This window comes from Osmerus mordax, chromosome 3 (genome assembly GCF_038355195.1).
Source record: "Osmerus mordax isolate fOsmMor3 chromosome 3, fOsmMor3.pri, whole genome shotgun sequence".
Lineage (NCBI taxonomy): Eukaryota > Metazoa > Chordata > Actinopteri > Osmeriformes > Osmeridae > Osmerus > Osmerus mordax.
The window spans coordinates 13568600-13584620 of NC_090052.1; the positions used below are offsets into that span (position 1 = coordinate 13568600).

General features: G+C 43.0%; 1 protein-coding gene across 1 annotated transcript in view; it reads left to right on the plus strand.

Annotated features, from left to right (window-relative positions):
• The window catches only part of cep112 (centrosomal protein 112), a 210057-nt gene that overhangs the window by 103247 nt on the left and 90789 nt on the right, over positions 1–16021 (plus strand). The window contains exons 11-15 of the mRNA XM_067233023.1: positions 7480–7634; positions 8173–8302; positions 8605–8697; positions 8897–8956; positions 13358–13437. Of these exons, the coding sequence (XP_067089124.1) occupies positions 7480–7634; positions 8173–8302; positions 8605–8697; positions 8897–8956; positions 13358–13437 (518 nt within the window). The remainder of the gene's footprint in view (positions 1–7479; positions 7635–8172; positions 8303–8604; positions 8698–8896; positions 8957–13357; positions 13438–16021) is intronic.

The window sequence follows — 16021 nt, forward strand, 5'->3', positions numbered from 1 at the left end:
GCCACAGACAAAACTCAGCAAATATTGTTTTTGCTCCGGCTTTAACTTATGGATATTCGGCAGCATTGCCACAATGGGCCGAATCGTTCTCAGCCACTCCCTCTGTTCACTGATTGGACCACCAAAAATGTGGTTTGCAAAAACCGACTAATATACCGATATCCCAGAACTAGTACAGAAGCAAAATGAAAATTGAGCGGAAGTACGTAGGAGGGCAGAGCCAGGCTAGGGGGATTGGGCTGCGTTGATAAAATCAATTAATCAGTAAATCATTCAATATATATTACCTGGGAGAGGCTGCTGCAAGTTCTAGTGACAGCCTATTTGGTAACTTTTTAAATAGCTAGGCTACCTGTGTGGCGTGTGACTGCAAGACTTCCTAACAATAGACAGACAGGAAAAGGCTCTGACGGGTCAGATTAGTTTGTATAAATTAGAAAAGAGATTATTCAGAGAGTATTCTATAGATGTTGGACACAATCAAAGCTTTGTTAGCTAACCAATAACAATTTTATGTGAGGCTGCCTGTAAATTACTGAATTAAAGATCCTTTAAAGCAAATTCCATGATTTGCTTCACAGTACATTATATACGTGTGAAATGAGTTCCTGAAAGCATGTGCAAAGCGCGAAAACTTTGTCGCACTGAAATGTGGAGTTAGACCGTAGAACAGTTTCTCTTCTGTTTTCAGATCAGGTTTTAATGGGCGAAGCCAAAACATTACCCATCTACGTCAGATCACTGAATGGCTCCTCCTGCTGTGCTGTTATTGTAGCCTACATCAGCTAGCTAGCTAGCTTCAGGATGTCTCCCTCCACCCGCAACTGCATCTTCCCTGGATGCAAGAACTTCAGCTGCGCTGCAACGCTATTTAATTTCCTTATGGATGAGCAAAGGAAAAATAGGTGGATTGATTTTGTGAAAAGCCACGCTAATGGAAAGCTTCGGATAAACTCCAACAGCCGCCTCTGCAGCAGGGCCGGGGTGGGTAATCGGGAGAATCGGGAGAGTTCCCGGTGGGCCGCTTCACTTTTGGGCCGGTGGGCCGCTTCACTTTTGGGCCGGTCGAAGATTTTTTTGTTGTTGACATTTGTCAAGTTAGTCTATATTCTCTTAAAGTAGGCTACACACGTTCTGCATTCTAACACCTCAGCCTCTGCATGGGTTGTACCATGTGAGGGAGTTCTCCCCTTCCAAATAGAGTTGGTTGGGTCCATAGCCCGTCTTTTCCAAAAGGTTTTCTCAGATCAGCTACCGATAGCTGGGATGGGCGACACTACCGTAACGATACGCGTCAGGGAGGATGGATGGGAGCAGGGCTGGAGTGATGGCATCACTAGACAAGGTTTTACCAATTGAAAAACGTCTGTTTATTTTACATAAAGCTCAAAAAACTATTTTGCGCTCAAATAATGGCCAAAAATGTGCGCGCTCGCATTAAGTGTAGAAGTCCTTATCTTGCATCACATCAAACCCATAAGTCCTAGGTTGGGGCAAAGCTCCGAATGTTTACAACGTCTGGCTCCGTGCCTGATTAACACTCGGATCGTTAAGCAGTCTCAAAAATGGTATCAATATAAAAAATTATACGATCCCTTTCTGTAATCATGATACCCCCCAGAATGGTTCACTGCACCCCCAGTCAAAGCAGGCTGCATCCGGCCCTGTTTGGTATACAAAAAAAAGGGCCGGTCTTGGGCCTGAAACTCCCGGGCTGAAAAGTGTCCCCACTCTGGCCCTGCTCTGCAGTTACCATTTCACGGCAGATCATTTTAACATGGACCAGAGACAGACGGGGTTTAGGGACACACGGCTTCTCTTGCAGCGCGGAGCCGTACCGAGCATCGCCCTCCCGGCCGTTCCTCCTCCGGTCGCACCTGGACCATCCACCGCTGCCAGCAGTTCATTACTCAGTTCTGTGTGCTTGTTATAATTATACTAAATAACTTTTCCAGAGGTATCTCTGCTATGAGTTAGTGCAAACCGTTAACTTGATATTAAGCTACTCGGTGTAGAATGATGGTATTTTAGTGAAATGGTAGCTAATGTGCTAGAAGTAGTTGGAGAGCTCAAATGGACACCAGAGACAGCTTTTACTCCTGTGTTACAGCTCAGGGGAACATTTCATTTATATGCATCTTTATGTTTCACTCATTGAACGAATAAATTCTAATTCTATACTGTTTTGTTCGGCTTGACGTAGCGTCCATTATCTGGGTCGTAGGTAGGCAGCGAGGGGCGGAGCTTCAGCTCCTTCAGGCGACACACCCCCCCCAGTCTCAAGCAGAGAAGAGTGCTGATTTTCTCACGATTTGAAAGCCCGAGAGAAGGGGGCAAATATCAAGGTCACTGAAAACAAACTGAAATGACCTTGTGTTTAATACGGGGAGTCAGGTGGCTGAGCGGTGAGGGAATCGGGCTAGTAATCCGAAGGTTGCCAGTTCGATTCCCGGTCATGCAAACTGATGTGGTGTCCTTGGGCAAGGCACTTCACCCTACTTGCCTCAGGGAGAATGTCCCTGTACTTACTGTAAGTCGCTCTGGATAAGAGCGTCTGCTAAATGTAAATGTAATACAATGCAAGTCAATACAGCAGTGGAGGCTCATCAGGGGAGGAAGAGGAGGATCATCCTCATCAGTGAAATAAGTATAAACATTTTGAAACATTTGAGATAAAACTATACCAACTATATTAATATATCACTGATTCTTTATATTTAAATACACAATATTGAACTGAAGGTCTACAGTAACTCAACAGCACTGTTTGTGATAGAACCATGGTACATCCGCAGAACAGCTAGCCTCTGTCCTCCTCTGGCTGCATTGACTTCCATACAAAACCTAGCAGCTGGTGGGCTGAACCCCCCCGTCCATAGACATGCATGGTATTTAATACTACTTCCGGAGGACGTCCTCCCACCAATCAAAGCTGTTGCAGTATGAACGGACATGCTGTTCATCCAATCCAGAGAGCATTATTGGGGGTGAAAGACTCTTCAATGGCTCTGGGCATTCTTTATGTGTTTACAAAATTTGTGTTAGTTTGTTATAGAGTGAGTTGTAAGGCTGGGATAGTTGAGCATTTTAGTAATATTATTCAATTTAAATGAGGTTTTTCGAGTTAAAAGAGACTGAGGAAGTATATAAATGGTTTTCTTGGTTTTAGTATATCTGTATTCAGTTACTGTAATGTATTAAATTTGCGTTGCCATCAACAGCAGCAGCTAGTAGCTAGCGGCATGTGCGAGAGCAAGCACTTTTCTCCCAACCCTACCGAAAATGTTGTAGATTTTTTATTAAGAACCCCTTTACTTTCGGGCTACACTGAATAGGTGAGAACGTCTAACCCTTAGACTACAGTGTTTCCCCTACCATTGCTTTTGAGGGGCAGCCACCCCAGAGAAATATAGGTACCAAAATCACTGAGAAGAACTGTCACCAGCTGCATCACGGGCACTGCACTATCTATCTATAATTCCAGAAATCTGTGTGTGTGACCAACATCATCGCGGGCACTGTGCTCTATGTGTAATTCCATGAATCTGTGTGTGTGTGTGCGTGCCACCAATTTGATCACGGGCACTATGCACTACCGTTCAAGGAATCGTTCAAGGAATCAGAATTTGTGTGTTTCACTGACATCTTAATCACCGACTGCATCACGGGCACTCTGCACTAGTATATACTGTATAATTGGGTGTGCTTTGCCTTCGGCAAGGGCACAACCTTTGTTCTCTCACATATATATTATTATTATTTTTATTATTCTTTTTGCCCCCCTAAAACTCAGTCAATATTTGGCCTACATAGACAACGTAGGTGTCAAAAGTTTCGTCTTGGTAGCGATTGAGTTGCTTCTATTGGAATTTACGTTCCGTTGCATGGTTTAAGTGGAAATTAAGTGTTTGTGGCGAAAAGTGAAGCTAACGGTGGCTAATTTGCTAGCCACAGTCAATGACGCTACTTACGTCACTAACGTCACGAAAACACGCGTGACTACCTTTGCCAGAACATTCGTTTCACATCTGTTAACTTGGGGGATAGCTAGGCTAACTATAGCTTTACTGCAAGGCAGCTGCAGAAACGCCACAAGAAAAGAGGCCAGGGTGATAACTATTTACTCATTTTACTTTGTGATATGACACACAATTGTGATGTGTAATGTACAATATAAGCTGCTATTATTAAGGAAGTACATCTACTTTCGGAAACAGTAGTCTACTATTTCACTGAAGTATTAGCATCATGACATTAGCCTGTGTTTCCCGGGCAACACATACTACAGTGGTCTATGATGTAGCGTTATCTGTTTTCAATCGTTAAAATAAACATTCCTCACATATACATTTTCGTTGTAGGATTTATTCTGACATTAGAAAACGATTTGTTGGTGAAATTACCATTACCTGTGGTTTCAAACCAGTGTAGCTCACTGCAACGCTGTAGCTTACGCGAGACACACTACAAAAACATCTAGCTACAGTACACAGCTGTTTAGGAAGTCAAACGGCGACAGAAAATGTTCGGCACTCCCCTTACTTAAATCAAAAGTCTATCTAACTACTAACCTGAACTTCATTGCCACAGCCTAAACGTTGTCAATCTGTTCATGAAAATAATTAATTTCAGCCTAAACCGTACAACGGAACGTTAAATCCAATTCAACCAACGCAATCGCTACTACCAAGACGAACACAGCAGTAGCCTAGTACTGTACCAGTACAATTTACCGGGTCAGCTTCTCAACACAGGGCTATATCGCATTTTGCGTTGTTACTGACAATGATCGCTACCAGTGAGCTTTTTATGAATGAGCAATTTTCCACTAAATAAATGTCAAGCTTATTTACGTTTTGGGGGGCATATTTTCAGTTAGCAGATGGTACCGTTTGAATTGCGATTCCATCTTCTACTGCCGGGTAACGTCGTAGAATAATCTTCAAAGGGGTTGTTTATTCATGAATGAATGCAATATTAGTAGGCTAAATGCCTGAAAATATCATGAGAAGAGAAAAACTTAAAATGACGTTTAAATCATAGAGATTAGGTCAATTTTTACACCGGTCTGCAATAATGTCACGAAAACACGCGTGACTACCTTTGGCAGAACATTCGTTTCGCATCTGTTAACTTGGGGGATAGCTAGGCTAACTATAGCTTTACTGCAAGGCAGCTGCAGAAACGCCACAAACAAAGAGGCCAGGGTGATAAATATTTACTCATTTTACTTTGTGATATGACACACAATTGTGATGTGTAATGTACAATATAAGCTGATATTATTAAGGAAGTACATCTATTTTCGGAAACAGTAGTCTACTATTTCACTGACATATTAGCATCATGACATTAGCCTGTGTTGCCCGGGCAACACATACTACAGTGGTCTATGATGTATCTGTTTTCAATCGTTAAAATAAACATTCCTCACATATACATTTTCGTTGTAGGATTTATTCTGACATTAGTAAACGATTTGTTGGTGAAATTACCATTACCTGTGGTTTCAAACCAGTGTAGCTCACTGCAACGCTGTAGCCTACTGTACCCGAGACACTAGTGTGAGTAGCTAACAACAACTCCTCAGCTGTTTAAGTCAAACGGCAACAGAACATGTTCGGCACTCCCCTTACTCAAAAGTCTTTCAGTAGGGAAACTATCTGACTACTAACCTGAACTTCATTGCCACAGCCTAAACTTTGTCAATCTGTTCATGAAAATAATTAATTTCAGCCTAAACCGTACAACGGAACGTTTAATCGAATTCAACCAACGCAATCGCTATCAAGACGAACACAGCAGTAGTCTAGTACTGTACTGTAGTAGTAGAATTTACCGGGGCAGCTTCTCCACACAGGGCTATATCGCATTTTGAGTTGTTACTGACAATGATCGCTACCAGTGAGCTTTTTATGAATGAGCTATTTTCCACTAAATAAATGTCAAGCTTATTTACGTTTTTGGGGGCATATTTTCAGTTAGCAGATGGTACTGTTTGAATCGCGATTCTATCTTCTGCCGGTAAAGTCGTAGAATAATCTTCAAAGGGGGTTCTTTGTTAATGTATGAATGCAATATGAGTAGGCTAAATGCCTGAAAATATCACGAGAAGGGACAACTTAAAAGGACGTTTAAGTCATAGAGATTAGGTCCATTTGTACACCGGTCTGCCAAATGTATTCGTTTTGATTCAGCCTGTCAGCTGCCTCTTGCAGGGGAAATGAGAAGACATCATATTTCATTCTACACTTCACTCGTATTTTGAGTTGTAAATGAGCAGCAAAAAAAAGATGCTTTTAAATCTATGTAATCTTTATAAATAATAAGTAGGCCCGATGCATTTTTATATAAAATATACAGACCCCTGTGCAACCGACGCAAGCAAGCACACCCTACAATTTCCCCAGAAATTGTATCTTCTCTAGTTAGGATATATTCCAACAAAACGGGAGAGATAAAGCGGTTTTTACACATACAGGCAATTTGCTTCATGTTTTTTTGCCTAAAAGTTCCAACTAACGCTTGGAACACACTGGCTGCAGAGCATCACAATTGGCTGTGAAATGCCTGCAACACACCATGTTATTTTGTATATTTGATTTATTAACAAAGAGTGAGATAGATGAGCTGTCATAGCCTAAAAATCAAGCAGAAGAGACCCTGAAACCCATAGGCTAGCCTACATCACAAACCAACGGAGACATTTGGGACGATTGATGACACAAAGTTAATCATCAAAGTTGAGAAGTAGCCTTACATGGAGTTGTATGACCCACATTACGTATTTTACAAAGACTACTGCAAAAAAGACAAATGTGGCCACATTGTGTTGGGATGCTGTTGTGATGGCTGTTGGAATAACCAGTTGCCTATATATAGCTTATGCCATGTTTATGTACCATGTCAGCTTTACATGTGAAAATCTCAGAGGAGGTAAATGGCTTGGTGACCGGTGTGATCAATTGCGCGAGATGGTCAGATGTCCCAATACTTTTGTTGTTATAGTGTAGGTTTAGTGCTGTAAAGTGCAGTTGAACTTTTCTCTCCCCTTGTAGTGTTCTAGAGTCACATTCAGGGCAGGGTAGAGAGAGTGGAGTTGGGGAAGAAAGAAGTTTCCAAAACCTTTCACAAGCCAGAACACGCCACTGTTTAAAGTTATTTTTCTTAAACTTCTAGACGAGCTGTTGAAGAGGCATGAGAAGCAACATTTTAGAGCAGCCCCACCTAAGTGTAACTCTCCAATCCAGGACACCAGAGGAACTGAGATTGCTTAACTATGGCTTGAAGTTTATGTTCCACTGAGGCTTTATAGAAAGACAGTAGTGCACATACAGATGCACGTGCACACTCACAAACACACAGAGGCACTACAGTGAGTATATTTATATATATTTGAAAACCCCAAGAAAAATCATAGACAACCAAATGGTTCATTCTGCTTCGGACCAACACCGTTCCGTTCCCCCTGTCCCTTAGGAGCAGATGCTACGAGAGATGGAGAGACAGGTGAAGCGTCTATCTGCTGAGGTGGAGAATGGGAATGCCCTGCGACTGAAAGTGACCCAGGAGAAGAACCAGCTGGAGATCCACATTGCCACCATCAGTTCTGAGCTGCAGGAGGCCAACCGCCGGTGAGAGAGAGAGGTCACACTAAATGAACGTTTGGAGCGAGCACTTACCACATAGGCTAAGGCCTTAACACAGGGGCCTAGGTTTGACTCTACTCTGGACAGTTTCCTCCATGTTCTCCCCTATCTTCTCTCCATGACATTTCCTGTCTCTCCACTGTCACTATCTCAATAAAAGCTTATAAAAGCTGAAATAACACAGTAACGATTTTAAATTGTTTGTAGGGTTCGAATGTCGTATTGGAACCTGCCTGCCAAATGTGTTCCATTCCAGAATGTTGTGTCCTGACCTGCATTCCTAAATAGATAACTATCCCTAGTGATATCAAAGCTGTCTATTGGAAAGAAGTCAATAGGGGCACTGGGGCAGGCTTTCTGTAACGGAACGCACACTCAACACACACACACACACCTGAATGTATTCTCACTGAGTGCCGATAATGTGCTTACTAAACACGCAAGCCGACTATCATCATTTAGCATAAGGGATTCTTCCTGAATGTCGAATTCAAATACCACAACCCTTGTGTTGGGTTTCCAGGAACGTGTCTCTGCTGAGGGAGAAGGAGAACCAGAGTGAGCTGCATGAGCAGGAGCTACAGAAACTACAGTCAAAGCACGAGGCGAACATGACCCATTACCAGCATGAACATGCACTCTCCACGGCCAAGGTGCACTTGGCCATCACTGCACCCGGCTCCCAAACATAAACACAACCGCCATCTTTAATCAAATTTGTAGTTTTTCTTTCTATAAAACGATGCAGGGAATTTGATCACATGCCCAGTACTGCTTTTATGAATTCAAAGTTATGACAGTAGATGTAAGCGCAGGATCCTTTTAAAGGTGCTGTAGACATGGATGGAATGTACAAACAGAAACAATTGTTAGTGTGCTTGAGTTCTTTCTCCCTGTGTCTACTTTAGTGGTTACTATAAGCTTTGCTGTCTTTGTCTGTCTCCCACTCTTTCAGGCCTCTGAAGTGATAGAAGACCTTGAACAGATTGTGGCTCAGCTCAAGCAGCAGCTCCTGGACAGTGAACACAGGAGGCAGAAACAAATCAGGGTAAACACTTTGTTTCTATACTGTGGAGTTTGTCATTGTGGATGTGTTGCGTGTTTTCTATGTGTATGCATGCGCTTAATTTTCCAAGAAAAAACAAAAACGAAGATAATATGAACCTGTAGATAAATAGTCTGACCAAGGCGTAAAAAATAGTATTTTTTATTTTATGATTCTGTCCACGACTGTTGTTTTTCACTAGGACCAAGATATCAAGCTGCAGCAGGAGAAAGCAAAACTACTACACGATACTGAGAAAAAGGTACCACCATGCTTTCTCACAAACCTGAAGATGCATCAGAATAATCCATGAATCACAGAATCGGTGGGTCAGATGGCTGAGCGGTTAGAGAGTCGAGCTGTTAATCAGAAGTTTGTTGGTTTGATTCCCCGGCCGTGCAAAATGACGTTGTGTCCTTGGGCAAGGCACTTCACCCTACTTGCCTCCGGGAGAATGTCCCTATACTTACTGTAAGTCGCTCTGGATAAGAGCGTCTGCTAAATAACTAAATGTAAATGTAAATAGCCCATATAGAATATTATTAAGAGGATGAGCTAAGTAAAACATGCATCTTCCTTTACAAATGAGGAAAAACAAACTTGACATTGTTCCAGCTCTACCATACAATATACACCATATACACTGCTGAGTACTGTTTGAATGTGGTAGCCTAGCCTAGCACCCAAATATCTGTGTAACTCAACTCAAGTAACTTGAAATTCTGGTCCATTTGAAATGCTCTTTGACTAACAGACCACGGTCAAGTGGAGATGAAAGTTTCATGGTCCTGGTAGGTCCCTTTGATATTTCCATGTCCCGGGCTGTAAAGATAAGGCTGTGATTAACAGTCGGAGGTGAGGGTGGACACACTGGGGGGATGGTGGCTGGGTAGGAGGAGGTTACAGGCATATGTACAGTTGCAATCAGAAAATTCAACCCCCCAAAGATTTTAAGGATTTATCAATTAAAGTTTTTTCCAAGAGCACGATTCTGCTTCGGATGACTTCTTTATGAGTTGAGTGATACATAAAATCAACACAGAAAATGCATGATGTAGTCTTTGTGTGTAACAATATATATATAATTTTTAAGATAGCCATGTCACAATTATTCAACCGCTATACAATATTGTTGTTTTTAAAGCTGTTTGACAGTTTTTATGGCCTAAAGCGGAGTTGAAACGTAATTAAGCCTTTGGGAACTCTATAACGATCCTTCATTTGCTTCAACTATGATGCATATATAAACCCCACCCATGAAGGTATTCAAGGTTGTAATCATGGGAAAGACAAAGGAGCTTCCACAAAAGCTGAGAGAGGAGACTATTTCATCACACCTGAAGGGCCTTGGGTATAAGAAGACGTCCAAAACATTTAATATTGCTATAGACACTGTTGGGAGCATTATAAGGAAGTTTAACCATCGTGCTGCCTTCGGGTCACATGACCCAAAGGTTCATAACGAACCATCGTTGTGTTTACCCAATTTTACCCAATACAAAAACAAATAAAAATAATTTTCTTTTAACCATTCCAATGTGGGGGGTCTGAGACAGCCCGACAGTTAAAAGAAAATGCTTCACTTTGTTTTTGTATGAGGTAAATTTGTCACAATACGACGGTGGGTCACAATGACTGATGGGTCAGAATGACCCGAAGATAACACAAGGGTTAAAACTTATGGAACAGCTGCAAACCTGCCTGGCCGTGGAAAAAAGACCAACATTTCATCAAGGGGCCCTTAGCAACTTAGTCAAAACAACCAAGTTGTGTGTACAATACACCTACAGGATGACCTGATGAAGGCTGGTACAAGTGCTTCAGTGGCAACTATAGGACGTGCAGTGAATAAACAAGGACTTCATGGCCGGACTCTTGACCATAAAGATCATCAAAAGTCGACTACAATATGCCAGGAGGAATTTGGATAAGACTACAGCGTTTTGGGAGACAGTTCTATGGACTGATGAAACCAAACTGGAACAATTTGGACATATGGACCAGCGGTTTGTCTGGCGTGTGAAAGGCCAGGCTTATGACCAGAATAAAACCATCCCACGGTCAAGCATGGAGGTGGGTCATTGATGTGGGGCTGTTTTTCTGTGGAAGGAACTGGCAATCTTTATTGTGTACCTGGCATGGATTTCCAGAAATACCAAGCCATTTTAAAGAGAAACGTAATGCCTTCTCTTGACAAATTAAACCTTAGTGATCATTGGACTTTCCAGCAAGACAATGATCCCAAGCACACCTCCAAGTCAACCAAAGCTTGGTTGAGAAAAATATTCTGGAATGTGGAGTGGCCTGCTCAGTCACCAGATTTAAATCAGATTGAAAATCTTTGGTAGGATTTAAAGAAGGCAGTTGCAGCACGGAAGCCATCAAACATCAAAAAGCTAGAGGCTTTGGCACATGAAGAATGGGCAAAGATTTACAGAGGTGTAAGAATGTCACACTGAGAGGTGGGGTAGGACCCAAATGCACGAGAGATGCGAGGCATGGTAGAACAAAGGGTTTATTACTCCAAAAACGGGAAACAGCTAGGGTACTCACAGGGACATGGGTAGTAGTAATGACAAGACAAAGACTGGACACAAAACAGAAACCTAAATACCCAGAGCCAAACGACACACAGGTGCACACAATGACGCTAATGAGAACGAGACACTGGTGAAGACAATGACAGGGAAACACTAGGACAGGGCAAAAACAAAAACAACAGGGGGGCACGGCTGTGGCCGTGACAAAGAAACTTGTCAGCACCTACCGAAAACGTTTGTTAGAAGTTATAAAAGCTAAAGGATGCCCCACAAAGTACTGAAGCTGGGGGTTGAATAATACTGCACGTGTTAAAATAGTTAAATATTTCATTTGAACGTCAAAGTTAAGTCAACTTCTGCTGTCAAAATAACTCAAATACACTCCTCAAAAAAAGTTCAGAAACGTTATTTCGGCCGATTATTCCTCCCCTTCAATAATACAAATTGGTATTGTATTTGATATAGTTGGAAAGCCTGATTAGTCACCTTTACAACGAGGTACAACTTGTAAGGATCGTGCATTCTTGGAACGAGCAACACAGCCCAAAGATTTTTGCGAAAAACCCCTGCAGTATTCTTCTGTTGGTATTCACTCTTGTTTTGAGTTGCTTGGTGGATTGGATGATTTGCACTCTCTCACAGTAATAAGGAAAAAACAACACATATTGGCAATTTTTACATTTTATTCATTTTACACTGTCAGGGACCTCAGTAGCGTGTGGAAGATCCATACGCAGCCACAACAGCTTGGCACCTCCTCCTCATGCTGGTCACCAGCCTGGTCACACACTGCTGTGGGATGGCCTCCCATTCCTCAACCAGGATTGTTGTAAGTCAGCCAACATGTTTGCGTTGGTCATTCTGGCACGTACAGCACGCCCAAGCTGATCCCACTTGAAGCTCAAAACGAGAGTGAATACCAACAGAAGAATATTGCAGGGGATTTTGGCAAAGTTTTTGGAGCCGCTACCAACACGGTTAGCTGTGTTGCTGGTTCCACGAATGCATGATCCTTACAAGTTGTACCTTGTTGTAAAGGTGACTAATCAGGCTTTCCATCAATATAAAATACTGAAGGGGAGGAATAATCGACCTAAATAACGTTTCCGAACTTTTTTTGAGGAGTTTATGTATCAGTAAATATTTGTTGTTGTTTAATGAGTTTTCTTTGTCATTTATTGTCATAATCTTTAATCCACATAACTATAATGTATTTTGAGGTGAGGGGGATGAATATTTCTGATTGCAACTGTAAGTGCCTGTGTCTCTTCTCTGCACATGTTTATGTGTTTAAGAACAGTGAAGAAAACCGAGGACAGTGATAGGAGCCTAAAGAAGACAATAAGTGTGTTGACCTGTTGTATAGCATCTTTGATTGCTCAACCCTAGGGTTAGGGTTGGGGCTAGGGCTAGGGTTGTGGCTAGGGCTAGGGTTGACCCACACTGTGGGGTCCTGTGTGGGATTTTATACCTCATTTAACCTCAGAACCCCCCCCAGTTTACTGTTTGGCATCAATGGGGTCTCGGCAGGTGAAGATTGTGTTATAAGATCTTGAACCCCCAAACATCTGGACCATCTTCTGCTTCAAAGGCCCTGGATGAAGGGCAGTCATAAAGTGTGTGCGTGTGTTGGTGGTGGTGGTGGTGGGGGGGGGATGTTACAGGGGGCCTGGCACATCTGGGCTCTGGCTCTGGTACACCTGGGGTTGTTCCAATAAGGCGAAGGTGAAGTCCATTTCAGGTTTAGATTTGGTCTAGTTTCAGGAGGCAAAGGACATTGTGTTGACTTTGAGAGACACACAAGTCTACACCCCCATGCCCATATTGCGTTTGTCTATCTTGTGCCAGAAGGCTTCAGGGAAAAATAGGTCCACGATGACGATGATGATGAGATAAAGAGTCACCCAGGTGGTGAAGGTCATGGGGCCGAGAGTCTCTCTGAGTGATGTGTTATCTCTCTTTCTTTCCCTCCCTCTCTTCTTCCTGCCCTCCCTCTTTCTCTTCTTCCCTCCTTCATTCTCTCCCTCCCTCCTTCTCTCTCCTTTCCTACCTCCCTCCTTCTATCACTCTCCTTCTTTCCCTTCCTCCCTCTCTCCTTCCCTCATTCCCTCACTCTTTCACAGGTGCGTTCCCTCCACATGGAGGCAGAGAAGGAGAGAATTGAAGCCAGGAAAAGGATAGCAAACCTAGAAGAGTCCCTCAGGTACGCCCATAGTTAGATACGTATGCTACCTGATGCTGTGTTCTTACTAGTCTTGAGCCCTCACAGTGACAGTAGAGTTGTGACACAGACATATCTGTTAATACTTGACCACAAAGCACCCTATGGGCCCTATCTTGCACACAGCGCAATTGACTTTGTCAACGACGCAAGTATCATTCCTAGTTTGCACTCGACACAAAGCAGCCTCCACAGACGCACGTCGATAAATTAGGGAATGACCTTGCGCTCCCGGGGGCGGTTCAGCGAAAAAAGGAGGCGTGTTCCGGCACAAACGTTCCCTTGTGCTATTTTGCAGTTTCAGAAAAACAATTCCGCCACAGACCAGGAAAAACGCGAGGCCAGGGTCTTCTTCCTGCGAAGCTACATTGTTTTGATTTATTGTATGGCTGTGTTACATTTCTTTCATGTCAATGGTTAAAAAGATTTTCATGAGAAATCTCTATGTATGTGAACTTGATTTGTAACAATTGTGGCAATTTCTTCCCACGCCTGTTTAACCAAAGCTAATTTGGGTGGGTTTCTTCTCCCATCCCAATCAGAATCCGAATTCTGTTTATTCGCCATGTATGTTACACAAACACGGAATTTACTGTGGCAGGAAGGTGCAAACAATAAACATATACGGGTTTTAAATGAAGTAAAAAAGTACAATGGTTAAGCAAATTCTAAGAACTAAACAATTAAAAAATATAACAATTTAAAAAATAAAATATTTGTAAAAATAAGAATTTGAATGAGCAGCATGAGTGGGCAACTTAGTGCAATGAGAAAACTGCTCTGCCTTTCCCATACAATGTCGCTTCTCTATCTTTTACGGCCCTGACGAGAACGACGGTCTCCTCAGCTGTGAACCGATCCTGGCGTGCGCCTGGCAAATCCGCCGTTATAATAACAGTTCGCCATGGCACAAGCGCGCCTGCTCTTAAAGGGAATGTGAGATTACGCTTTGATTGGTTTATTGCACGTTACGCCCAAACCACACCCATTAGTAATGTAGCTACTTCAGACCAACCCATTTTAGATTTGCGCCAAGCGCCAAGTCAATTATCCCGCCGTTTTGATACTTGCGTTTCAGATTGTTAAAATAGGGCCCTATGTGTTTCAACAAACACACACTGTAGTATGTGAGGAGCGGTGGCTGTACGTTTGTCACATCTGAGAAGTCTTTGAGAAATTAGAATATATCATGAATGAATGGTGGCCAGTGCCTCTTTCAGATGTAGAGTTATTGGGTGTCCCAGGCAGGGCTGGGGGATCCTAGCAGACCTACAGGAATGTGCGGATGCCTGGGAGATATTGGGAAGTACTTGGTGTATATATGAGAGAGAGAGAGACGCCCCCCCCCGTCCACCTGCTGAACCAGGTGGACGGGGGGCGTGGGGGGTAGTTACGATGATGACGGGAGGGGTGTCAATGCAATTTCTGTCTGCGAGAGAGAGAGAGAGAGAGAGAGAGAGAGAGAGAGAGAGAGAGAGAGAGAGAGAGAGAGAGAGAGAGAGAGAGAGAGGCAAAAATGACAATTGTTGCTTCAACAACTGGATGATTGAGAGAACATTCCCTAATGTGAACAAGCTTCACATTAGGGAATGTTCTCTCAAACTAGTGATCAGATACCTGGGCTTTTCTTTTATGTTCATTGGAGAGGAAGAGTATAGTTTACTTTAAGGTGTTTTTTCTTTCCATGACCTTTTCTTTTACTCTGCCCCACCTCCCACCCCAGCCTTCCACCCATCTATCCCAACAGCGAGATTTTCATCAAACACTGCAGCCGAGTTTAACTACTTAACAACTCAAAAACCATCCCCCCCTCCCATTGGCCTCAACTGATTATGTCACCTGGAGCCCTCCCCTACAATGTTATTGGTTACTGCTGGCTAACTTACCGGAGTTGTGTTTCCTCTCCAGTCCACCCAGTCCCAGAGGCATCCCTAACAAACATCTGAGACCCTGCGGCACAAACCATTTTATGAACTTCTGGAATGACACGGCAACCTGATTTATCTTACCACACACACACACACACACACACACACACACACAAACCACTTACTCACACACTCTTTTCTTCTCTTCAAAACAACAGTTTAGACCCCTCCTCACTTCTCTGCTCTCCACCCCTCTTCTGTCTTCCTCCTTCCCCTCTGTACTATGCACTGGGGCCCAGACCTACAGTACCTTGCCGGCATACCATTCCTGGCCAGTAATGAATACCCCACAATACCACAGGACCGGGTCACACACAGATTACAGTCTCTCAGACGCATGTCAAAATGGGTTCTGTGCAATTAAACGCCAAACTCAGCCCAATCCAAAAGACCTGAACCCAGGCCAACAGCTTTCACACTCTGGTGCCTGTTGAGCCATGTAGGGCTTTAGGGGGTTAGTGAAAATCACTTCTGGTATACAGAGGATGGGGATTTGTCATCTGCTGTTATCCTTATCAGTGGTTAGAGGCATAGAGGTTAGAGGTGTTTTGATGGATTATAACTTTTGTTTATCTGGCTTTTAAAATGGATCTGATGCTGCGAGGGTTGAAAATGTTCTCAGTCAGCCTTACTTATAA